The 26,998-nt window shown below is 39.6% G+C and overlaps 1 protein-coding gene across 1 annotated transcript in view; it reads left to right on the plus strand.

Moving 5' to 3' along the window:
- The window catches only part of sema4f (sema domain, immunoglobulin domain (Ig), transmembrane domain (TM) and short cytoplasmic domain, (semaphorin) 4F), a 57,035-nt gene that overhangs the window by 25,363 nt on the left and 4,674 nt on the right, over positions 1–26,998 (plus strand). Inside the window, exons 2-8 of the mRNA XM_079257656.1 lie at positions 19,859–20,004; positions 20,733–20,792; positions 23,492–23,590; positions 24,045–24,156; positions 24,311–24,430; positions 24,505–24,659; positions 24,741–24,922. Coding sequence (XP_079113782.1) covers positions 19,859–20,004; positions 20,733–20,792; positions 23,492–23,590; positions 24,045–24,156; positions 24,311–24,430; positions 24,505–24,659; positions 24,741–24,922 — 874 coding nt within the window. The remainder of the gene's footprint in view (positions 1–19,858; positions 20,005–20,732; positions 20,793–23,491; positions 23,591–24,044; positions 24,157–24,310; positions 24,431–24,504; positions 24,660–24,740; positions 24,923–26,998) is intronic.

Genomic DNA, 26,998 nt, shown 5'->3' on the forward strand with positions numbered 1-26,998 from the left:
GCCATATGAAAATAACACACATCATTTATTTAGTGTCCTTGCGTGTGTGTGTGTGTTTACAGTGCTGCAAGGTCACAAGTTCTTATCGTGTTTGAGTTGCAGCGGACTCTTTGAGTTTGTGTTTGCATGTTTTACGTGAGAATAAGCTCCTTTCTCACCTGTCTAAGATTACCCTGCATGCTGGATAATGGCTCAACAATTCTCACTGCCTTCACCAGCTCACATTTCCAGCATTTCCTGCTCATTGCAACCAGTTGCAACCAGTTGCAACGGGGATTTAATTTGTTACAGCAAAACATCTGAAGAACTGGGTTGTTCTTAAACATACAAACACGAAAGGAGTGCACATATGCCAGAGGAGTAGCTGATAAAGATCACGCTTATATGCTGGATTTTAGGCTGACATTTGCAGTTACTCATGCGCTCATGTGTGAGACTGATAAAAGATGTTCACCACAGATTGAAATAAATTAGTGTTAAACAAGTAATGTGTATGAAACAGTGGTTATGAATTGTTTATGTGATTAAAAATTAACGGATGAGCTGCTTTTGTGTTGACATCAAATTTAAAATATGTTGTAAATTTGCTCCTATCTTCACACATTCCTATTGATTTCGCCATGATTCTTAAAGGAAGTTAAGCAGGCAAAACGTCAGGAATAAATGTTAACATTTGACTTGTCACGTGGACAATCTCACATTAGATTTCAGAGCTGTTGCACATGTAAGAAAACAGCTTTCATCATACTTTGGTTATGTTCTCTATACTTTAGAGTAGTTTTTATTCATGTGTGAGGATATTTTTGTGACGTTTTAAGAGCTGATTGGTCAGTTTAGCCTTCTGCTTTTTCTCCAAGGCCAAAGTTAGTTTCAGGGTAATTTTTAAAGAGTCAACTAAAAGTGTGAGTGCTTTATATAACTAAGATGGAACAAGATCTTTCTGCTTGAACAAAGGACAAATGAGACAACCTAAAGTTATATCTGCACCAGCAGATGTCGCATATTAAATATAATTCCTGCCGTGAATAAAACAACCGGAGTGAGGAACTGCTTTTGGAATAGAAAACTACAAAACATGTTGGAATTTGTCAGCATTATTTATGTTTATGGAAAAATTTGGAAAAGCAGAAACACACTGAGGTTCTTCAGGTGTGTGTTGTTGTACTGATGCTGGGGCCTTTGACAAGATGAAATAAAGCCTGTTGCAGTGGAAATTTGAGTGTTTAACCATATTAACTGTTCTGATGTATTGTTATAACGTATAATAGCACACGTACACACACCCTGATCTCTTTGTACTGTTATCTGACTGCTTCATATTTGTTTGGCTGCAGGTGTGTCTTCTCAGGACAATAAATTCAGAGCCCCATAACTTTTAGAGTCAGATTACTTTTCATGCAATTTTTGTTTTCCAGTTTTGATTTGATCAAGATTTGTGTTTAACTTTTAATTGCAAGTTTAAGCTTTGGAGCAGGAAAATCCTTCTAAAATGAAATAAATATGCACATGGATGTCAACATTGAAGACTGGGCTCTATTGATTATGGGAAGATATTTCTGTCCAGCAGCACACTTGTTCCATCCAAGTTATATAAGTTATATTTAAAGATTCAGTCTTACTTAACTGAATCTTTAAAACACTAATAGCTGCTGCAGAGATGCATGATGTATGATGCTCCTTCTGCTCTTTCAATTTGGCCTCTTGATTTTAAGAGCTGTCTGAGGGACAAACACAGATATGAGCTGTGCAAACCACAAAGGACCCTGAGCAGCCATTTCACAAGAAGAGAGCAGCTAACCTGTCGACCTTTGCTGCTGTATATCACCTGAGACATGTGCACTGACCCACAACAGCTCTGCCTGTAAGAGCAGACCTCTTTTTAATCACAATGATGTATCTGTTCACCCTGCACTTTCCATCTGTATCTGTCCACGTCAGCAAGTTCCTGTCTTATTGTGCCGCACCGGGTGACTGATGTGTCAGTCTTTATTGATATTCCAATATGTCGATATGGGAATTCTTGGGCTCCTGCTGGAGGTACCTCCACTTGATTGCATTATATTTGGAACACATTTGTGTCATGTTCCTAAATAAGGCTTCACTTGTCAATTCAGAGCACATCTTTTGTCATTTTAAAAGAAACCATTCATTTATTCGTTAACTTAACCGCTTAGTCTGATGAAGGGTCGCAGGGATGCTGGAGCCTATCCCAGCAGTCTTTGGGCGAAAGGCATGGTACACCCTGGACAGCTCGCCAGTCCATTGCAGGGCCACGCAGAGAGAAACAACCACTCCTAAGGGCAATGTAGAGTAACCGATCGACCTAACATGCATGTCTTTGGACGGTGTGAGGATGCCGGAGTACCCGGAGAGAAACCAAGTATGCATGGGAAGAACATGCAAACTCCACACAGAAAGGCCACTGTCTAAACCTCCCCCCAGCCAAGGATCGAACCAGCGACCTTCTTGCTGTGAGGCCAAAGTGCTATAAAAAAAAAAACAATTAACGTCATTTTATTGATTGTAATCCATGAAGTCCTTGAAATGCTGAGCTCTCAAAAATGCTGTTTGCATGCATGACAAGGTCCCTTACCTTGTGCATTTATTTAAAATCAGAAAGCATGTCTGAGATATGAAACCTGGCAGGTTTCTTGTAAACTTTTAATAAAAAAACAAAAAAAAACAAAAACAACAACAACAAAAAACAAACTAGTTTTACAGAATTTCTTTTTCAACTTCAGTTGCACAACATCCACAGACACATCAGCTGCTCTCCTTGTTTAAAAAGTAAATATAGAGGCGAAAGCTGCTTCTCTGTTGGGGACTTAAAATCCACCCATCTGCACCTTATTTATTTATTTTCAGTCATTGCGAAGCTGTAATATTTTGCATGGTGAAGCAGTGTAGGAGCTCAGAAAAAGCCATAAAGATTTTCAGCAGTAAAAGATGTTTGCAAATAATTTCAGAAAGTCTTTTTGTAAATTGGGTTTTGTTATCCTGCATAAGGACATGTCTTTAAAGTCTGTCTAATCATTAATTATTATAATCTATATACAAAATACTTGCAAACTAATTTACACCTGCAACATCTTTATATCCTGCTTTATATGGGGCCCATACCAGTATACCTGTTATACATTCAGCCATGTAACTGGGTTGGCCGAGCATGGGGGAGCATTGATGCATGTCTTTAACATAAGTTCCTTCAGCATATGGAGCAGAAATGCTTCTCTGCAGCGTTAGATGATGGATGCGTGCAACTTGTGTGACGGATCAATGCATTTTTGCCACTGTCATGAATTTGACTGCTGACTGTAGCCTGCACCGATATGAAACCAGAAATAATCTTCTTAGCCAGCTCTCTTATCAACTGTTTGCATAATTTCTTTTAGTGCTGATGAACATAAAAAGGTTCTGCATCTGCAGGTTTATTTACTTTGGTATAAAAGTCTTTTTTTTTAAAATTGCCATTCATCATTATTAATGTTTTTATTTTTTGGAACAATCTCAAAAAGAGCTTGTTTGTTTTTGGTCTACATATCTGGACTTTTCCCCTTATCTCCTTTTTCTGCTCCTCCTCTCACTCTCCCTCCCTTGATTTCACTCCTCATTTTACCTTTATTCATTCAGATTCCCTCCTGACTTCTTCTCTCATTCCATTTCTCTCTGTTTTATCCCTCCGGTGAAGCCACAATTGTGTGATTGGGTGGAAAGCTAAATAGGGTCTGAACCTGCTCATAGACATGCTCAGAAAGAGGGTGGTAGTGAAGCATAAGCAAATGCAATATGAAGAAACAACAAACAAACTGGGATCCAGTTGACCTTGATAATACAGCCGAATATGGAAAGAGGGATGGATAGTACTGAAGGGAGCAAAAAAAAAAAAAAAAATTAAAGGCATGGAGTTTTAGATTTTGAACCTGATTTCTTAGTCTGTCCTTCTGCCTCTCTGTGTTGGAATCCATCCATGTTTTATTATGTTATTCAAGCTGGTTTCAGTGCAGCTGCAAGGTCCTTCCTCGCACTATCATCCCTCTGTTGTGTTACAAATTCCACATTGTTATCAGTTGATGTGCAGCTAAACCCGTGTGAAAGTATCAGTATCAGTATTTGGAAGGAGCAGGGGTCACAGGTCGTGTTTGTGTCGATGTCTGCTGGGAAACACTAGATTAAAACCTCATGTAAACACACTGCGAGCCACACGGTGAGGTGCGTGTTTGTCTGACTTTAGCTTTGTGACACACACGTGAGCTTGGAGTGTATAAACCAAGAAGAGGCAATTATTTTTGTAAGGTGAGACAGAAGGATGTGCAGAGTCACTTGTGTCTCTGAACAATGTGTCCATTGTCTGGTTGTAGAAAAGACAAATGAAAGGAAAGGAGTGGGGAACTAGTGTGATGTCTGAGGGCATCTCTTCTCTCTCAGATGAAGCTGTTCTGGCTCTTGGATCATCGATGAACACCGGCTACTGTCTGGAGAAAGTCCAAGCAGTGTTAACCCTTTATGGGGCACTCAATGAAATACCTTAAAATTAGAAATTTTAACCTAAAATTGACCTTCTGGTATGTACCTAGACCTCCATTCTGTTTTTACATGCACACACACACAAAAAAAGGTTAATGTTCAATATGAAAGTAATCGAAGTGATCAAAATAGTCACTTGCCCCATAAAGGGTTAAGGGAGGAAATTCGAGAAAAATTTGCACCTACTAACACAATACTGTAAAGAATTCATAGAATTTTAAGTGTAATTCATCGACGATAGAACTGTGCACAGCTCTCTTCACAGACATCCACACACCCTCAGGGTTTGTCTTTTGCTGGTGGTTAAATGCTGCTAGCTTTGATCCGTGGTCTGCCTCAGTGGCCAGACTCGTTTCAACACATTGGCTTCTTTGTTCTGTGTCAAGAATAGACCCACTCCCAGACACCATGAATGCAGCTGGTATTTTGGGGGCATGGACATGAAGAAGTTCTTTTCATTACACTTTTAGTTAATGATTCTGAAACGTTATTATTCCCAATGGATTTCTGGTCATACTGGAAAAGTCTTGAAGTTACGGTTTTTGTCTGGGAAACATTTGAGTTCTGAGATATGCACGAAGAAAACACAGTAATATTTCTAAGTTCCATTAACAGTGATTCATGTCTTTCTTTCAATATAGTTTGTATCTTGTTGCAGTTTTGCAGATTTTACTACCAAAATCTCCAAGTTGGGGCTTCATGACATTAACTGAGCCGTCACAGCTGGGGGAATCTTTATGAACTGAGGCGTTTTGTCAAGCCTGAGACCTGTTCAGCCTATGGTGACATTTCCAAGCAGACCCTCTGGTGTTAATGTGCTGAAGAGGGGAGCATCTGCAACAATGGAGACAAATCAGGCTTAAGAAACGTGGAGTATTGCGGAGTCTAAGGTTGTAAAAGCAAAGAAGTATCCAGATGCTGTAAATGAAAGTAGACGCTCAATATTCAGATGATGGACGGCCAGAACAAAAGAACTAATGGCAAGTACAGGCATGGGTTAATATTGATGTCCTTTTCTCATTTTATGCAAGTGCTATTATTTATTTAAAGTAAGTGCAATTGCATTAAATAATTTGGAGACAAAAGTTTTGCACCAAATAGTAACCATTTCACCAAAACCAGTGAACCCAGTTGGGTTTTAATAAAAGATGGAAATGTGATCCATGGAAACAGATGTTTATGACACTGTTAGAGAGCTGAGTGGTGGGATCTAGGATGTGGGCTCACCTGTGTGTGTTTCTGTGGTTTTCCCAAACCCACTTGATGAATGAGTGGAAATGTTTTGGCTCAGCCAGATGGAAGGTAGATGGTTTAGGTTTCCACTAATCTTCACGCGACATGTGCTGGACTGATGGGACTCTTCATGTTTTCATTTAGCTTTATTTTGATACTTTTCCAAAACAATTGTTCTTCCTTTACCAGGATGGAGTGTGTTGTAGTGAAGGAAGTATGCAAAAAAAAAGAATTTGCAAGAATGAAGTAAATAAAAAAAACAAAACAAAAACAAAAGCTGTGGTCGGAAAATTCAAATTCACAGATGCACTATAATCGTCATTACCACTGGTCTGAAAAGTGTGTTGGATACCTGGCTTAGTGTGTTTCCACCACATACTTTCATACAAGCAACCTAAACACAACCCAATGAAATATAACTTGACATTCACAACTTGATTAATCATTTAATGCATGAAAATGTCGTGTTACCACTAATGGGACATGATCTACTGTCCTCTTATAAAGGATAATGTCTTCGACTGAATGTCTCAGCTCTTTGTCATTATTAGCTGTGGTTATAAAAGAAGATAAGAGCTGTTCTCAGTTCCTCTGACACCTCCTCACCCCGGTACTTTCCCACTTTTTCCCACCAATTTACATCTTGCTGAGACACAATTGGATCACTATTAATGACGTGACCTTTAACCTGTACGTCTAGCCGGAGGCTACAGTGACATCATTACTGAGGGCAGAAACAAGAAGGAGGACATGGATGTTAAACGAAGCTGAAGGGTGAAAAGAAATAAAGACATGGGTAGAGAATGGGAAATTGTTGAGGATTTATTCTTATACTCTGTTGACAAAAATCCTGATTTGTTGACCTCCGTCCTCACTGATTCAGGCCAGCAGGCAGATGTACCCATAATTGATCAGCTGAGCCATTCCCTCCCTATTAGCTTTTATGATCACATGGTTTACTAATGCATAAGCTTGCTTTTAACAGTTGTTCTTTGGCCAAAGCCCTCTCTGTCTTTGTGCTGGAGTCCATTTTTGGTCATTCAGACACCTCATTTTCCAAACAGAGAAGGTGTAAATATGTGACTCCTCTGTGAGTGTGTTGAAACAAGGGGGGGGGGGACAAACAGAGTCATGTAATGAGTGACTGTCAAGGTGGATTCACTGTCACAGTCAGCAGGTTTCTGTGGTAAGACCAATACAGCACCAGTGTTTTTCATAGAAGTGAAGTTACTGGTTGCCTTTTTTTTTCTTTTTTTTTTTTCTAAGGTTTGACCAGTTTCCTGCAAATGATATCAAGAAGAAGAAAAACAAAAAAGACGAACAAAAGTAGAAAATCACTTGCAGCCACAGAATGAAAAACTGACCCAAAAACTCACCCTGGCCGTTGTGTTGATGGCTTTCAATCCGATTGATTCCAACTCGAACAGCACGTAAACTCTGACCTTTTGCCTCTGACCCCCAAAGTGTTCAATCACATACATGCGACAATGACCAGCTGTTGCTATGGCATGCACATGCGGTATTTGTCCTTTATGTGTGAGTGGGTGAATGTTCCATCGCATGCAGATGTGAGTAACCACTGAGGGTTTTTTTCTGCACTTTTAATGAGAAATGTGTGGGGTCTTGGTGTGGTTGTGCGCACGCTGGATAAAAAAAAAAAACAAACAAAAAAAAAAAAAACGCAGCAAAGCTTTAAGGTTAGAAGAAGTCGATAAAAAGCTTTTGCATGAATTGTGCAGACAGACACACATGCAATGCATGCATGTGACCTTCTGTGTTACTGCAAACAAACCAGACTCTATAAATGTGTGTGTGTGCATGCTGCCTGCATCCTTGTGTGCCAAATAAACCTCAGCTCATGGAAGCTTTTCTGAGTATCTGTGTATGTGTGTGTGTGTGTAGCGGTCCCTGTTGGCACAAGCTGTTAATCTTACAGTGCCAGCTTTTTGCCTGGATACCTCTTTTTCATGCTTTGTTTGCCAGTCTGCTGTTGTTTACTGTGTAGCAGAGAGAAAACATCTGTAATGTTCTCAACTGAGCTCCCAACACTAGCTATGTGTTTGCCCAGCTAATAATAACAGATTATATTTTCTCTCTTACTTGTGATTCTCAAAAGAGAGCTTTGATGCAACTTGCTGCGAGCAGAGACACTGAATGATTCACACATCTGTTCTTCACCTTCGGGAATTTAAACACAAATGCACGATTGATCCAAGTATGAATATGTTCTGTACAGAAAGGTACTGTAGGGGGAAGTGAAACAGGAGCTTGCATGTTTCGGTCTCCAAACCTGTACAAAGCAAGGTCTGGAGACAGACAGATTACCCCGGCCTGATAACAACTTACCCCCAAACTGAAGCCAAGCTGTGACTCCACATAACAAACTGTTTTATTTCAGTCTGCACACTTTCAACCCTAAAATGACAACGACTGGGAACAACCGCTCTATTCTCACAGATAATATGTCTGCTCCTGTTCTGTTTGGCTTTAAAGACACAGATTTTCCACTTGTTTAGTCTGAATCCAGCAGCCAGAACTTAAACACCGAGAAGCAGGTGAGTGTATGTCTTTGTTTGAAAAGTGAGCCTCTATTATAGTGATTCCCAACCTTTTCTTCCTGGAAGTCTCTTTCCCCATGTATTTGTACCCACAGAAAAGCTGCACCCACATCCCTTCGGCATGTGTGCACATGCACATTAAAACAAACATCTCCAAAACTGCATTAGTATGCCCTCCAGAGCAATCCGTGTGCTTCTGTCGAGGGATGAGACACTTGCTGTGATATTTATGACAGTTTCTCACCAGCTTTTGTTTTTATTACAATATGCTGAAGACTGTGTGTGGCAGGTGTGTTACGTCTACCACTGAATGGTGGGATCATCTAAATGTTTGTGTTTTCCCAGTCTGTATAAAACACCTTGATTTTTGAGTTTCTAAAACCTTAAATGTTTCTCTGATACTTAATCATAGGTTGTAGATTAATGATTCATTTTATTAGTAAGCATAAACATTGTTATTGTTTTGCCGTTCTGTTGTAGGGAGATGGAGAGTTTGGCCTGGTTTTCTGTTTTATTTTGTAGTTTTCCTACCCTGTGTATTTGATTTAGCTTCTTTTTCCTGTTAGTTCACCTGATTTTATTTAGTTCACTCAATCCACCTTGTCTAGTTGTGTTTTCTGTGTGTATAAAAACCACTTGGGTTCAGTTCTCATTTGCCTGTTCATTGTTGTAATTTGCCTTTTACAACTGCTGATGCATCCTGCCGGCCTTCTGTATTTCTCCTACCTGCATTTGGGTCCTGCACCACTTTCACTCCATGACAGACTTAAACTGGACTTTACGTCCCCTTGAAACACATTGTCATGTTCTGATTGGTGCTACGCTGGCCAGGTCCCTGATTGTTTCCCGCATGGCATTTAAGTCAGTGATGTCCTGCTTTCCACACCCTGCCTTATCACCTTCCCCTGGATTTCTGCCTCCTTGTTTTTGACCTTTGCATGGTTTGACCTCGCTTTTTTACTTAGTCCTATGCCAGTCTACAGACCTCAGCCTCTCTAGGAAACCGGGTCCTTCTACATTCACCATTGTGAAACTACTCAGTCAAAAGTTTTTCTTATATCGAGTCCAAGTTTGTCAGGTCATTTCAGATATTTTTTTTTAGAAAATGTGTTGTGCATGCAGTCTTTGGATTGTCCAGCTGTGAAAACTTTCATCAATCAGCTGTTGTGCAGGGTTGTAGGTGTGTTCTTTCATTTTTTGCAGTTTCACAAAGAGCAGAAGCATTTCTCCTGACAACAAGTGTGTCTTTTCGCAGCAGCTTAGTTTGATGCGCTTTTAGATCATTATGTACATCTGATTAGATTGTTTCGCTATCTTTGGAGGGAAGACCATTTACACTCCCTGAGATTTTCTGTCAACCTTTATTTTACCAGGAATTAGCAACTCTTGAAAATAGTAAAAAATGGACGAATGGATTGTAACTCTTTTCTACACGTGTTTTGACCAAGATAAATAGGAATAGGAAAAAAGGAAGAAGTTATCAGAATTAAAATAATGACATCAAATACTTTTATTTTGAAGGATGTAGGTTTGTAGATGAGCAGTTTGCAGGCCAAGAATAGCTTTATAAATGGGATAATGACAGTGTTTGTGTCGAGGAGAGGAATAAAAACAGAACATCCAACCCAGTCATTGAAACGCACAGTGGTGTGGAAGAGTCTAAATAGCTTTATATTAAGTTTACTGTAAAGCTGGATGTAAATTACTAGTATTTGCATATAGGGTACTGAATAGGAATGATTGGTGGAAGATTTTGATCTTGTATTTTGAATGCATTTAGATCAATTTTAGCACCTTCATAACGGGAAAGGAAGCCCAGGTTGGGAACCATTGCTGAGTGGAATTTTTCTTCTTTATATACATTTGTCTTCAGAGATCAGCAGACAGGGCGTTGTAAATATATTCTGTCTGACCCTTCCAATATGTGGAGTACAAGACATTTTTATAAGGAGTAATATTTCTGTACAGTAATTATGCAACCAGGCGGCTTCATTATCCAGCAGAATCGTTTTACTTACTGTAAGATAAAAATAGCACAGTTGTGTTGACTCCATGACTCATTCATACAGAAACTGAGTTTTTCATACACACTGGGCTTCATGCACACTCTTTCCATGTGCCGGCTGGTGAGTGCCACCAGTTTCAAAACCAACACACACACACGCACACACACACACACACACACACACACACACACACACACACACACACACACACACACACACGCACACACACGCACACCCACGTACTAATCCTGCAGGGCATGGGCGAATTTAGGGCAAGCCTGATTAGGAGTGCTACCTCTTATCATCCATGGCCAGAGGGAGAGAGGGTGGGGGTGGGAGATGCTAGTAAATTGGGGAAGTAAGAGAGGTGGTGGGGTACTGGAATGGGAAGATGGATGCGAAAGAGAAAACTAAAGGGATCAATGGGAAATAATCTAAATATGAATATATATACCCAAATGTGCATCCAATCCTAACAACAACATACAATTCTACTTACTAACCTAAATATCATTAAAATTGAGTAGCAGAGCTTTAAATGACAAAATACGCAGTCGGTCTTGTCCTCTTCCTCTTCATCCTTACGTCTGTCTTTGTTTCAGCTACTCTCCTGCATTTCCTGTCCTCCCCCCTGCGTTTTCCCTTTTCATCCACTCTTCCACTGCAACCATATGGGTGATAATTCCCCACTCCCCTCAGGACCTTAACTATATGTGTGAGTTACTGTTCCCACAGAAGCAGAACCTCAAAGGAAAGGTTATTGCTGGGCGTTAGGGTCATTTGGCCATTTTTTGATGTCTTCACCTTAGAGTGAAGAAGAAAGAAGCCAGACTGGAAGTGGGCAACACTCCAGTTTGGTACTTGTTGGAAAGATTTATGAGCGGTAACTAATGAGTTCACCCTCTGGTCAAACATGCTCATTGTTTCTGTTCTGCCAAAGGGTAAAAGTGTGGAACTTGCAGGTGGAAATCTTACACCAGTGGAAAGTGTTACCGTACACGGCATAAACACACGTCACCACTGCTGATCTGGGAGGTCCAGCTTACATCAGTAGAATAAAATATAAACCAGAAATATGCAATTCAATACGCACATTTCAGCCACATATTATTTATCTTGTAACAAATAATTTGAGGTTTTACAAATATATTCATAGATCCTGAATATTTTAGATATGAGAATACAAGTGCATTTGATGTATGAATTTTTTTCTTTTAGCATTTTTTTTTAAAAAAGTAAACCAATTAATTCATTCTTTATTAATGAGTTTTAGCACTTTAATAAAAATATTCATGAGGATTCCAACGAACAGCTCCCCCTTTTCCTTGTGTTTTCTCTCCTCCATACGTCGCTTTGCCTCTTAGTTTATTTGACCTTTCAATTCATTAAAAAGAAGCCTCTAATCTGTATGGTTTATTGGGATTTATGTAGTGAAGAGCTAATTTCAAAACTCTTATTAATGAATTATTGTGTTATTTCATCCTTGGTGAACTGCTGCAAAGAGGAACTCTCCCCACCTCACGACATGAAGCTCTTTATAACATCAATAAAAGATTTATTAACACATGGCTGATTTTCAAAATGGTCTCCAAAAGATCCTTATTTAAAAACTGAACCACAATAAAACTTAAATCAAGCTTCAGCTGTTGTGTTGTTAAACAAACCTCGTCTCATTCATCAAGCTTTGTGGTTTCTCAGCGTTCTGCTTTTCTTAGAATCACCTGAGTCGAGCAAAAACGGACTCTTTCATAAGAAAACCTGTTGTTTCCACTGACACGTTTATTATATTCTTAAAATATGTGCAGACACACTGCAACGTCGGTCAACCCTTTCCTTCGGCTCTAATTTGTCTTTTTGAAAAGAAAACAAGCTGCCAGAAAAAGAGCTCGCTGCAGGATTGTGACCGAGCAGTGAAGAGTGAGATTGTTGTTTGTGTTGTTTGTATGCTGTCATGTATTTGTTAGGTGACATCATGTCGTTTTGATTTGCTGCAGCCACACATTTTATTAGCAACACTTGCTGAGAAGCGATTGCTCTTGAAAGAGAAAGCATTGGTCTTACAAAACTTTTGATTTGATGCACTTGCCATCTCTTTGTATTTAGGGTGGATCAAACCACAGTGGTAAATTCAAATACATTTTTCTTTTTAATAGAATAATTATGTCATAACAGTTCTGTGTTTCTTTGTTATGGCTTTCAGCTGCATTGTTATGCAAAGACTAATGCTAACAAAAGCCAAATAAAGGCAGATCATACAGCTTTGATGCCTTTGAGAAGCAGATTGTTGTCTGAAATGTGGCCTAAAACTGACCGTGACGACTACATGAGGAGGACTGTGTGTCTCTACGACTTTTCTTTCAATCACACACATTTAACAGTTAGCATGCATGCTAGAGGAAGATGTTCCTCTCACGTTGCATATTTGTCTTCCTCCTCTCATTTTCTCTAACTTTAAAATGATGTAAACACATCTCGAGAGGCAGGATGTGTCTGAACAGCTGACTTCTGTCATCAGTCAAAGCAAAGACAATGATCCACTTGGGAACAATAACAAGCAGTTTAAAAAAAAAAGAAGCCATACATACAAACACAATCCTGGTTTCCATTTTCATTGTCTGCACCAGCCACTGCATGTGTCTAGTTGGGAATTATATTCAAAATCAGCAATTATATAAAAAGCCATTATGCTTCAACAGTTTATGATTGTTTTGTTTCCAACTGCTGAAGCGTCATTTTTAGTCCTAGTAAAGCTTCAGACACTGCTATGTGTTTGCACAATGGGGAGGCTGACCCATAGGGACTGGCTCCAAGACACTTCAGGCTCAAAATGACTTTTTTTTTTTTGGTCAAGATATGTCATTATGGTTTCATTGTCTAAACACTGTCGTCCTGCTCAGCTTTTCTAGAAAACAATAAACAATATAAAGCCACCAAAAAGATTGTATGCATTAAACAGAGACTGATTATTGTCCAATCAAGTTTTAGTTTCCACAGTTCAGGTCCACTCTAATTTCAGATTTATTCCTAAAAGCACTTCAGAAACACAAATGCCTCCTAACAGGGGTTATGTCCTCTTATGTGTATGTTTTATTCAAACAGCATGTATACACACAGTTTCTGCAAACATGCTTGTCACAAGATTTACTGAAGTCCATGAACTGTTAGAGAGGAGAGTGATTTAACCTTTATGTGCTACTTAAGCCTTTTTGGGACATAAGCTCAGTAACAGTAGTGACTTTGTCCTTCATTTATTAAAGCAGCTGCGTTTGGGCACTTCTGTGCCCCATATGACTTCATTCAGACATGCTGGTGAAAGATAACAATAGTGCACATGCAATATTTGCTCCAAGTGTGAAGTTCCACACTAAATGAAGTTAAATATAAAACTCATGTCTTCATGTTATCAGTTTTCTGATCATACTTGTAGCGGTTGTCTGAAATATGCAGACAGTAGTTTGAAGCTGTGTAGATGTTTAAGCTTATTATGCATACTTATTATGGGGTGTAATTTCATTAATTCTATGCACTCAGTGTTTAAGGTGATGTTCACTTCACCCGAGGAAGTCCTCTCCACTGCCACAGCTGCATGTGGGTGAGAATCTGCAGCTCCTTGAGGGAATTTTTGGACTGAAGACGTGAAGCATTGGTGGATCCAAGCAGTGGACAACAAGCTTGTTTTTAAAAAAAAGACAGAAACTTCAGCTGGAGCTCCAATGGTTGTTTTTATTTTCTTTGTTTTCTATTGTTCAGTTGAAACAGAGAATATTGATAATTAAACCGATTATTGTCATGTGATGGTAATGTTTGGACTGTGCTGTCATTTATTTAGCCATTTATCACCATGATGTGTCCAGTAAGAACAGCTGATCACGGGTCAGGTAAACCCACTGCTCTTGTATCTGTATGGAGCGCGTCTGACATGAACTCTTGTGGATTCACTCAAAGTAAAAAGTCATTTGTTTTGCTCAGAAAAGACTGAAACATGACAGTTCCCTTTGATTAAATGTGTTTTAGCCTAAAACTCAATGATGGATTCTTTCTAAACTCTCAGTCATGATAGAATTCATATGAAATACGACGAGACATTTTCACCTGAAATACTAAACCGGCTCTTCACTTTAAACTAAAATAGATGCATTTTCCACCTGCAGCTGGAAGAAGCTGTTTGTCTTTCCATGTATGTTATTAATGCAGGTTAGAGTATTCCTCATGAGATAAATAAGGTCATGCTAGTGTTTGTTTTTTTCCTGACTGAAGTAGATCAGTCTGCTAATCGTTTTGCCGTGTGTCAGACTGCCAGACGCTGATGTCTTCTGTTAACCTGTGAAGTCGGTCCGCCCTCGTCTGCTGTGGAACAATTCGGAGGGAACCACAGCTGGAACATTTAAAATGGCTCTGAGTGGATGATAGCCCTGTAAATGTGTGTTTCTACACAGTGTGGGATTGCGGCGACCAAGCAGCTGTGTCCTGTCTCGCTGTGGTGGCAGTGTGTGTGTGTGTGTGTGTGTGTGTGTGTGTGTGTGTGTGTGTGTGTGTGTGTGTGTGTGGGCAGGAGCATGTGCGCCAGTCTGCATCTCGTCGCTCCATCCCGTCAGTTTTGATTGGCAGATAAAGGAGGGAGGTGTATAATTTATCACTTCCTACTTGGGTTCAGTCCCACAATGCCATGCGCTCAGAGACTAAGGTTGGTCCCCCCGAGCAAAAGTCAGTTTATTAAACCGTTAATGGACATCCCCCACCACCACTACGATACACACACACACACACACACACACACACACACACACACACACACACACACACACACATACAGCCACACACATTGACTCTGCTGGTATCCCTCCCTGGAAGCCTCTCTGTCATGTTTAATGTATAAAGAATGAATGATTCATGGCAGAGGGAGAGAATTTTGTATTTTCGCAATACTTATTCATTTATACTCACACCAGTCGCCTTTTACTTGGGGTGTGATTTTTTTTTTCAGCACATTTAATGTCGTCAGGTTTGCTAAAATTACCATTAAAATGTGACATTCAGTTTGCTATTTCCTGGTAAAACCTTCGTCTAGTTTATTGTTTGTGCCATTTCGTGCCTTAGTTGATAACTGCTGGGATGTTTTTGAGATTTATTGATGGAGGGAGGGGAGAGAGAGCCTGCAGGGAATGACCCTGTGCTTCATATTCTGACTTAAAGCTGCTACAGTTGATGCTCACACTGCACATTGGTGAAAATAAGAAGTGATCTGTTTGCATCTTAGTGTCCTAATCTCCTTTTCGCCGTAGTGTAATGTGTAGACTTGAAAGGTTATAGCCTTTAAATGAATCCCTGGTGTGCTGTTGCAACATGCATCACTCAAGACACACATTCACAGCGGCATTTGCACACACACACACACACACACACACACACGTACGCAGACAGGAGGTGAGATTTGATGCTCCTATTGTCAATGAAGATGCTTTTACTCAACCTGCAGAGCATCCTCTCTTCTTTTGTGCCAGACCTGAGTTACTCACAAAGCTCTTCTAGAGAACAAACAGCTGTAAATGTCTTAAACATTTCAGATTTCAGATCATATTTTCCTTAATAGCTGTACCTTTATTATGGTAATTTAGGGGTGTGTTCGTGTCCGAGTGTGTGTAACAGTGGCAGATGGCGCAGCTCTAGGAGTCATCTTTCTACATTAGGGTGCACAGCAGGTGGTGGCATCGTGTGTGTGTGTGTGTGTGTGTGTGTGTGTGTGTGTGGGTGTCCTACACAGCCAGCGAGGACCAGTTCACAAGGACACAGCTCCAGATCTTGCCTTCGGCCTGTGTCACTAACACTCATGTCTACTTTGCAGCACATGTGTGCATGCATGTGTGTAGGATGGAGGAGGTAGAGTCAGAAGAAGTGGCGTCTTGAAACAACGGGTGGGCATTGGAGGAAGAAAGTGACGAAAGGCACAAACGGGAGACGGAAAGAATGAGACGTGGTTTTTATTGCATCTCTTTTCATTTCCTTCAGCATTCTTTTGAAGTCTCATTTGATTGGCTCATTGAGGAGGAAAGTGTTTATTTAATTAAACTTTTAATTAAGGGCAAAATAAGGAAATTGTAGTATCAGTCATATTAGTCATATTAGAGAGACTTTTATGACGTTGTTCCATGTCTCCACCCTCACAGCACCCCATTTCCAGGAAGTGCAAACCTTCTGCAAACAAACAACAGTAGCAAGAGCCACTCTTACTATGTGATTGTACGGAGGCCTTTAGTGGAGCAGATGGCTACTTAGTGAATGAGAAATGACATTCATGTGAAATGTTGCAGGGAACAGACTGACTGGATAAGGCAGTCTGGATGGAGACAAGTCACAGGCAGATGTCAGCGTGTTGAGATTTTTTTTTTCTTTCATTCCACAGAAAAACACAGATGAACATTCAGACAGGCTTTAAGTGGAAAAGCATGTTAGCGCAGAGTGTGGTAATCAGGATATTCCGATGTGGCGCTCCGAGTTTCATCCGTAGCAACGGAAACAGAGGATGATTATGCCAGCTGGAGTATTTCAGTCGGCAGCTGCTAAATTTCGGGTCGTGTTCCTCTAACTCCATTTGGAATCCTCGAAGGGATTTCGTTCAGGACTTTTATTCTTCATGTCATTTTTTTTGAAGGGGGGAAGGCGGGGGGTGAAATATTAAGTTTTAACCTCGCTCTTAGTAGCAGCTGCCTGTCAAAGAACGTCAAATAAATGTTTTGTGTTGTGTCTTCTGCTGCTGAATACGGTTCTTTATAAATGATGTTGCTCAGCTGTAGGTACAGAATAATACAGGGTGTGTGCATTTGGGTGCTTTTGTTCTTTGTAATTTCAGATCAGAAATTACTATATTACTTATTACAATCACTTTCCCACTTTTTATTATTTCCACACCTGCTTTAACAAATTATGGGGTGCAGTGGGAGGCTGGAGCCTATCCCAGCTGTCATCAGGTGAGAGGCAAGGGACACTCTGGACAGGTCACCAGTCCATAGCGAAACCCACAAAGAGACAAACAAGATAAATAACTATAAACACTTACATTTGCTCCTACAGTCAATGTAGAGTTCCCACTTAACTAAACACGTTTGTCTTCAAAGTTTCGGAGCAAGCTGGAGTAGCTGGTGAAAACACACATAGACACTAAGGGGGCTTTTAGACCGAGCTGGTTCCAGAGCTGGGTCCGAGCCAGAGCCAGACTTAGCACCGGTTCTTTGGCTTTTGTCTGCATAAGCACCGGCTCCTGGTTCTCAAAACTGGTTCTATCCTGGCACCAACTCTTTGCTGGGCCAGAGTTGAGAACTGCTTCACGTTGTGTGCGTGGTTGCTGGGGTTACCTGCAATATGAGCGTTGAAAGTATTTTTTTTTTCTGGTTTAGAAAGTTTATTTGAACATAATGACAAATCTAAAAAAAAAAAAAAAGTAACTAAAACACATGACAGATTGTTCAAAAGGAGTGGGTAGAAGCATAAACTTCAGCAATATAACATCAATAACAATAGTAACCCATATTTGTGATACCTGGATAAAAATATGATCCCTAATATGTCATTCTAATCAACTACAGTGATAGTTATGCAGTAGCAATAACAATAATCATATGACAACAAATTGGTTGAATAAATTTTACAGAAGATTTCTAGAGAGCAGAAAAAGGAACTGGGACGCAGCGGCAACAAACGATCCAAAAGAAACCCACATTTCCAGATCCTGAATTCTGTTCTTGATGACTGGCCGGCAATGACGCAGCACCGACCAGACGCTTTTGGTCGGAACCAAAACCGGTGCTTTGCTCGCACCAGATCTTCTTTGGTCAAAAAGCCCTATAAGAGAACCGATTACCTGAAATTCAGATGCATTTACTTATATATGCATGTGGTATTAATTGGTTTCTGATGAGTAAGAGGGCAGAACAGCTTTCTGCAAAGCAGCACTTCTCACATCTCACATACTATCATCTTCCCCAAAGCATACTTATAATTTCTCACTAGACTGCTGATTACATTTCCGCAGACTCATCTCAGCTGAAACGCTTGAAAGCTGATATAATGCTGTAATATGACTGCTGTTATAATACTGTTATATAAGGCCACAATGTGTCTTTTGACACCCCTGTAACTCATACGTTGTTGTTATGAATCTACAGATCAGATTTAACAAAGATCATTTTTGGTTGGAACGTCATGTTTCATTAAGTTGACTTCAGTTGAAAGAAATCTTTTAAACCTTTATTTCACGAGGAGAAACATTGACAACACATTTTTATTTACAATGTTGACCTGGCACTACCAGGAATATTGTTCAGGTGCTCATAAAACGCCCTTTCGTGTGTAAATAATTAATACGTGTTGCGTTTGCGAGCCCATGTGTTCGCCGTGCACAGACATGGGTTTAGACCCCATTGTTGACGTCAATCATGTTTCATTAATTGTGCGAGTTTAGTGAACAATATGTCATGTGTATTCTGGTTTTAAGATTTAATTAGCATCCCATGTGTGACTGATCAACATAAGCATTTAATTCGCCCCGTCTGTCACCTCGGTACACTGTGTTGGCGTCTTTCCATTGCAAGTTTCATGGGGATGTTCAAACTAAACACTTATTCCTCTTTCTTTGGAAATGAGTGTATTATGTTAATATTTTGTTCTGCCAGGCAGCATGTCCAGCGGTTTTCGATCTTGAAAGCCTAAAAAGGTCACCGAACACATAACTAGACCTTTCTTACTCTCATATACACACACGCACACACACACAGGTGCGCACACAGTCTCCCAGTACTCCAGAGATGCCCAGCATACAGCTGTACTCTCCTCTCTCAGCAGCTGGGATATGAACACACACTCTCACACATGCAATGCTTTGTTCTATAGAGGAGCGAGTAGGAAGGAGGGTGACTGAGCGAGAAAGCAAACAAGAGCAAGAACACAATTAAAAAGCTTCGGGGATTTGGTTTGTGTGATACTTTTCAGAGGGAAAGACAAATTTTACACACCATGCATTATGTAAGAGACAAGTCCACAATTTATTATGCATTACAATAATCAATTATTTAGAGTGTTTTATTTTCCTCAGGAGTGGATTTGCTTCTGAATAAAGATGCAGTTTTGCAGATAGATACGGCGAACCCAAGAGGATGTTTAAAAATCTAAAAAAAAAAAGGTGTGTGTGACTGGAAAGAGGGAAATAGAAAAGGACACTGACGTAAAGTGGAAAAAAAAAAGATAAATCCATGTCTTAAGAGTTTTATCTGTGGCTTTGGTTATGTTAGAGGGCTGGATGGAAGTTTACTCTCTTTCTGCCCTCATCTCTTTAAATCTCTTGTTGAAAATGTGGCGTTTAATTGAAATCACGCAGTCAGTCATTTGCTTTAAAGCTGTGAAGGATGCAGGAAGCAGAATATTTATTATTTCCATTATTATTGTTTCTTTTCCCCTAACTGAGGGCATCTCATTGGCTCATTTTCAGATCTAATCATTCATTTATGTCTTTTAATTCTGATCTTTTCTCTCTCTTTTGCCCCACAGACATCATTCTGGGTCCAGAGATGTTGAAGAGTACAACCAATTTTAGCACCTTCCTACTAAACCGCTCATCAGGCTCACTATATTTGGGTGCCAAAGATGCCATACTGGCTGTGGACACCAACAACCTGAACCAACCACCAAAAAAGGTGCTTATTAGTTAAAAAAGTACATGTGTATATTTGCAGGTTTTAACACTACAAACAACAATGAAACAACATTTTTACAATGGCACCTGTTTTGGAACTGGAAATGTTTGTGTTCTGCAAAAATATGATCTGAGATATTGAATTTTTACATGAATACTAAAAGTGAGACAAAGAATTATGAGACGCTTCTTTATTCAGGAAAACAATCTAGTATTTAATGTCTGAGTGGCCGAAGTGTGTGAGGCAATATGATGGATCTTTAGGGATACGAGAGTCAGTTGATCATTTTTTTCTGAACGCAAAAGCTTATTAAAGTATTTCTACAGACTCCGACATATGCAGTTTGATCTTTAGATGTGAACCAACAGAGATCCCTCTAAATGTGTCCCAAATCAATCCGTAGTAACCTCGATCAACTAAAGACTTATTTACTATTTACAAATGTTAATGATCACGAGTGCAGCATCAGAACAGTGAGCAACATTAGTGTACGCGGCAAAAGGTGCGAGGAGGAAGCCGCTACCTCCTTAAAAAAAAGAGCATTGCTAAAGATAATGTCAAAACACAGAATAAAGCTTCTGTGAAACAATGGATGAACTTTTGGAAGGCTCTTTGTGTCATATCGATAGAAAAATGAAGAAAAGGTTCCAAAAGGAAGGATCAGTGATAAGTCTAACATCATTTACCAATCAGCTACTGATGCAAACATCTCTTAATTCTTCTTCCAGATTATTTGGGATGTGCCAGAAGATAAGAGGAAGTCTTGTGTGGGAAAAGGAAAAACAGAGGTGAGACCCTTGTGTTTTTATGACGTTTTACTTGTTAGATCGGTGGGTTTAAACTTGTTATGGTTAAATCTTTTATCGTGTTACACAGCTCATGTCTGCAATGTAAAAGTAAATATGTTTATTATAGTTGAGGTTCACGCTAAATAGTACAACTACCCCACCTGCTAACATAGACTGGCAGGCTTGTTGTTTCCTGGGAGGTGACTTGTTTCCTGCTACTAACGGTTCTAGAAATGAGTCCTATGATGTGCCATGTGTGTGATGTGTTGGTGGGTTTTGGTTTTATCTGTTTTACCGGGTTAAAATGCTGTTTTCTTGTGTGAATCACCAAATCCTGTGAGACATTTCAGCCAACAATGAACTGACTTCTAAAACAAGCATCTGCTGTGTTACCAAAGGTCACTATAGCTTCTTCAAAACCTGTCACGGAGCCACTCCACCAATCATCAGGGCTTCTTCTCTGCTCAGAAAAATCATCCAAGTCATTCACTGGGTGTGATTTGTTAGATTCAAGTTTCCTCTAACATTTTTCAGATGTTATTAAATTCATACATATCATTTGGTATTTAGAGCAGGAAACTGTTTTTTTACCGGATTGGAAGTTCTGGGACTTAGGCCAAGGCTTCTTCGGGTTTGTGTGTGTGTGAATATGCAAATGCACACTAAGAGTGAGAGGGTGTCTGAAGTCACAGATGTCCAGTGAGTGTCTATAGAAAGTGATTAATTAGAGCATACCGTTTAGTCAAGCTGTACATCTCATCATGCTGTCGCTACAAGCGAGCTGCTGACTGTAAACTAACAGACAACACACACAGTCTGTTGACACAAGTTTGTAGGTTTAAACTGCGAAGGTTAAAAAACAAAATCATTTGTCAGTGTTTCCTCAGATGACCTCAGTCCAATCAAAATGCTGAATTTATCAGAAGGAAATTGCATTTAGTTTTAGACCTGTTTTTTTTTTTTTTACACTCATCATCAGCTTGTTTGTTTCTTTGCACTTTAAGAAGGCGATGAGGTGATTGACTGAGAAAGGCAGGAAAGAGAAGAGTTTTTTTTGCCAAAACACTGATCAAAAGATGACATGTGAGTCAGAGGGAGACTGAAGACTGAAGCTTGAGAGGGTGGAAAACAGGAAGGGGAAGACTACAAGACAAATTAAGATTAAACCTAAAACACAATGGACCCAACAAAAGACTACCTGAGTGTGTGTAAACTAATCAGTTAGGAGCTTTTTGTAGTCTGTCTACATTTTACAGTCCTTTAAGGACTCTTGCAGGAGTTAGGTAAGTTAAGTTGTTGCAGGGATTCAGTGGAAATTTTGATTATTAACATGGTTTCCGTAGCGATGTGGATCTGTTTTAAGTATTTACATAGAAAGTTAGGAATTATCTCACTGCTGCCTCCAGGATGTTACTGAAACAGGGAATAAGGAGGGTTAAAATAAGGAATAATGGAATTTAATTAATTTAATGCATTTATAGAATCTCCTATCAGGCCCAGGTGAGTTTTCCTTTCATTAAATTATAACTATAGAACTGAAAAGTATAATTTAAGCGTGGAAAACTTTTAGATGTTTTGGTTGTAGGTACATTTTTTTTCCAACAAAGTTATAAAAGAACATTTAAATCCAGTCATAATTATTGCTCAATTAACACAGATTACATTTAAGTTAAAGTAAAGGAATAATGTAGAGTAATTTAAACTACCTCAGTACCAGATCGTGAATCAGTACAACAAGGTTATTTTGGACAGATGAAATGAAATAATGAATCCAGAGCTGATCCATTGTTTCCAGTCTGAGCTGAGATTCTGCTTCTCTGGTTGACTTTGTAACTCGCGTTGAGGTTGTACCAGCATGGTTCTGCTGGTGGATCTGGCAGGGAGGGTGTGTTGCGATGACATGATCTGTGCACCAGAGAGGATCAGGTCTTTCGGGACACGATGACTCAGACTTGGAGCCTAAACAGAGACGCAGGCTATGCTACGCACACACAAGCATAATGAAAAGGGTCGGCGTCATGCTTTAACGGTAACCAGGGCAGAACAAAGGGGGTTATTTTTCCAAAACAGAAAAATCAGTGGAAAAAAAAAACCCTCAAAGACCCAAAAACTGTACCAGCAATGGTGTGTTTATATAAATCCAGCAATGCAAAGAAATACATGTATTAATTATTTATGGAAATGACTGGTCTTAGCTGTCATATCTGCCTGTGTGTGAGTAAGGGTGGTCTTTGTTAGGCAGCAGAGGGAATCTCAGATGTCACTTCATGCACTAGAGGTCTCTGATTTCCACTCAGAATCATTGATACCCAAGTTGTTCTCAAAAGCCACTTTAACATTTCTCCTAAACCACAATGTTAGTACACGATCAAAGAAGCATTGTATTTGGTTGCAGACAAACGAGAGGTCTGCATGTATATGTGTGTTTTAAAAAAGTAGCTATATGTATAATACATAAGAAATTAAAATGACTGATGACTTCATTTAAACATTTCTTTAGTTAAAATAGTCATATTGTGTTGTAGTGCATCAGCTACATTAAAACCAACATTTATCAAGCTTTAATAATTCATTATTCTTATGAATTGTAATCTATAACTAAAATTTGAAACATGTAAAGATAAAAGTATATGACCAACTTCTTCATTTTTAAAGTTGAAGCTATCCCCTCATTTCTGGGATTATGTCTCCCCCTGCAGGTGGACTGCAACAACTACATCCGTTTGTTGGAATTTCTGGGAGATGGACGCATCTATGTGTGTGGCACCTACGCCTTTGACCCCCAATGTGCCTTTTTGGTTCGTGTCTATCATTTTATAAGCAACTAATCAGTACGATACGTTATAGCCAGCTATACATTTTATGCACATTCATTATATATATTCATAAACAGCTTTAAATTAATTCATAAGTGACTTAATTCTGCGCTTATTTTCACCACACATTTACAAGCAGAAAGTCATAGACACAGTTCGTGACAGGATGGAATCTTATCGAGATTGAAAGTCTTGTTTAGATTTCCCATCTTGCACTTTAGGATACAAATGTTGCAAAAGCTTTGAGCATCAGAAACCTGGATTAAAGTTATTTTACTGACATTTCAAGCAGCACGTTTTAGCAAAGACACAAGCTATAGGACATTAAACAGGACAAAGAGCCTACCTAGTGGTGGTTTGCATTTTCAACATGGATACTCAATAATCTCACTTTAATTTTTGTAAGTTTAGCCTTTCTTTCTCCGTCATCCTTCAGGAGCTTTCATCCTTTTCTCTGGAAAAATCTGAGGACGGAGGGGTGAAGATGGAGACGGGAAAGGGCAAATGTCCTTTTGAGCCCAGTCAACATTACACAGCTGTTATGGCAGGCAAGTGCTGCTGGACTGTCGATCTCTCATCTGATTTATATGTTTTGTCTTCTGCTTTATCATGATTCCAACTTACCTGATGCAGATGTTTTTACGTATTTATTGTATCTTCAAAAGCAAATAAAACTTTCCCCTCTCCTGATTTTTCATCTAGATGGTATCCTGTACACAGCAGCCACTAGTAACTTCCTGGGAACGTTCTTCGACATCTCCCGGGCAACTGGCCCCGACCAGGAACGCATCCGAAATGAGCGATCCATCAACTGGCTTAATGGTGAGACACTCTTGCTTTCTTACAACATGCACTCACAATTTCTGTAAAACTCAAACTTTCCTGTGTTTCTTCAGACCCTGAGTTCGTCAGCTCGGTTTTCATAGAGCAGTCTGCAGACAGCAATCCAACCGGAGATGATGACAAAATCTACTTCTTCTTCACTGAGATGGCCAAAGAGTATGAAATGTACACCAAAGTCAAGGTTCCAAGGGTGGCACGGGTCTGCAAGGTAACAAACGTCTTATCTAAACAATTCCTTTCTTTGTTTGCTTGGAATGAACTGAATTCCTTATCGCTGCTGTCTCTTAAGTCTGACGTCGGAGGGATGAAGACTCTGCAGCGACGCTGGACAACCTTTCTTAAGGCCCAGCTGGTATGTGAAGACAAAGCCAGCGGTCAGCGCTATAACGTCCTAAAAGATGTCTTTACCCACCAAGGCACTCCTGGTGATCCCAGTAGCACAGACTTCTATGGGCTGTTCACCTCCCAGTGGTAAGCTGAGAAATGAAAGAGGATCGATATTTTACTGCTAACATAAACAGTAGAGGCAGATGAAAACTTCCACGTCCATATTATTTATTTATTTTTTGTATAAAGTGTATGTGAACATAAAAAAAAACAAGCTAAAAGATAAAAAAAGTGTCTCAGAATCTCAAACTGATGGGAAAATACAGACAGATTATTTAACTCTTAAGTCATTATGCCCATATAACATAACATTCACTGGTGATACTTTTAGCTGTTCGAACTGTTTACTTCTCTCACTCACTCACTATATAGTGTTTTCTATATTCAGCATTCTTCAGGGACACAACCAGTCAGCTTTTAATGAATTTTGTGAACTACTTGAATATTATGACATACTTCTTAGATAATCTCAAAAGGTTTATAATAATAAACCTAATAAACCTTTGAGGTACAGTGGCCTGATCAGTGTACAGCCTGTGTGTGTTATAATGTACAACATAAAAAGAGTGCTACAAAAGTAATGTCTTATAAATTATGTGGTGCAGCAGTAAACAATTTACCTCCTCACCCAGTTAAACTCTGTTAAAGATAACCTGACTCATCTAAACTCCACTTTGAAGAACTCTACTGAAGAATAGAAGATAAAATTTGTCTTATTCATGATGGAAAAGAAACAACTATATGACATCTACACAAGCTTTTTGGAACAATTTATAAAGTTGGACATGCTGATTGGGCTAAACATGATATATATTAAAACGAAAGTGCAATTTCAAATGACTTTTGTTGGGTTAAAGCAGACCGACTAGATTTGGCCACATCCAGTCATTTCCAGGCTACTGGGCACATCTAAACGTAAGCTGCACCTTCACCGAGGCTGCAGGAGCTCTATTTCCTTCTTCAACATGGCCGTGTCTCCTGATGACCTGGAGCCAGTTAACACCCTTTTAAACTGTATTTTACATATAAAGTCATGGATGGCAGAGAACTTCTTACAGCTCAACCAGGACGAGATTGAAGTCCTGAAGACAAGAGAGCGATCATTTCATGCAAACTGCAGAGTTTTAAATCCTCCCAGTGTGTACGAAAACTGGGTGTTATTTTTGACTCTGAGCTGAATTTTATTCCACATATCAGAAATGTTACAAAGACAGGATTTTATCATCTTAAAAACATCGCCAGAGTTCGCCCATTTCTCTCTCTTGCCAGCACGGAGGTACTAATGCATGCTTTTATTTCTAGTAGACTAGACTACTGTAATGCCCTGCTCTCTGGTCTTCCCAAGAAGACTATTTCTAGTTTACAACTACTGCAGAACTCGGCGGCACGAGTTCTGACAAGGACCAGGGGGAGGGAACACATTACACCAGTTTTAAAGTTGCTGCATTGGCTCCCCGTGCATTTCAGGATAGATTTTAAGGTTCTTTTAGTGGTTTATAAATGTCTTAATGGTCTTGGGCCTTCTTATTTATCTGACCTGTTTTTAAGGTATGAACCCTCGCGGACCCTGAGGTCCTCAGGTACCGGCCTTTTAGTTCTCCCTAAAGTTCGTACCAAAACATATGGCGAGGCCACATTTCAGTATTACGGGCCTCGCCTATGGAACAGCCTGCCTGAGGGCCTCAGGGCTGCAGAGACTGTTGATGTTTTTAAAAAAAACACTCAAGACCTACCTTTTTAGTTTAGCTTATAACTAAGTTTTAAGATTCTTATATTAACCCATATTTATTCTTCTTTTTAGTTAATTTTATTTATTTATATATTTTATAGATTGATTTACATCTTTTTAGTTAATTTGATTTATTTATTTTATATATTTATTTACATATTAGTATAGATTTTATTATTTTGTTATTTTTTTTAAATGGATTTTATTTTTGTTTAGTTATCACTCCAGCTCTCTCCTCATTGGGATCCTCTTCACCAAGGGCTGCCCCTGCTCTGACTGCATGGGTGTTGCAGTGGGGGCTGTCCCTGTCTGGTGGGTCGGGATCCGGCGCTGCAGCCTTACAGTTGTGGCGTGGGTCCTGTCTGCCCGGACCCGGGTGGCCCCCATGGTGATGGCCTGGGTGGTCTTGGCTGGGGGTAGCCATTTGTGTA

Source organism: Telmatherina bonti (assembly GCF_933228915.1).
Source record: "Telmatherina bonti genome assembly, chromosome: 18".
Taxonomy (NCBI): Eukaryota; Metazoa; Chordata; class Actinopteri; order Atheriniformes; family Telmatherinidae; genus Telmatherina; species Telmatherina bonti.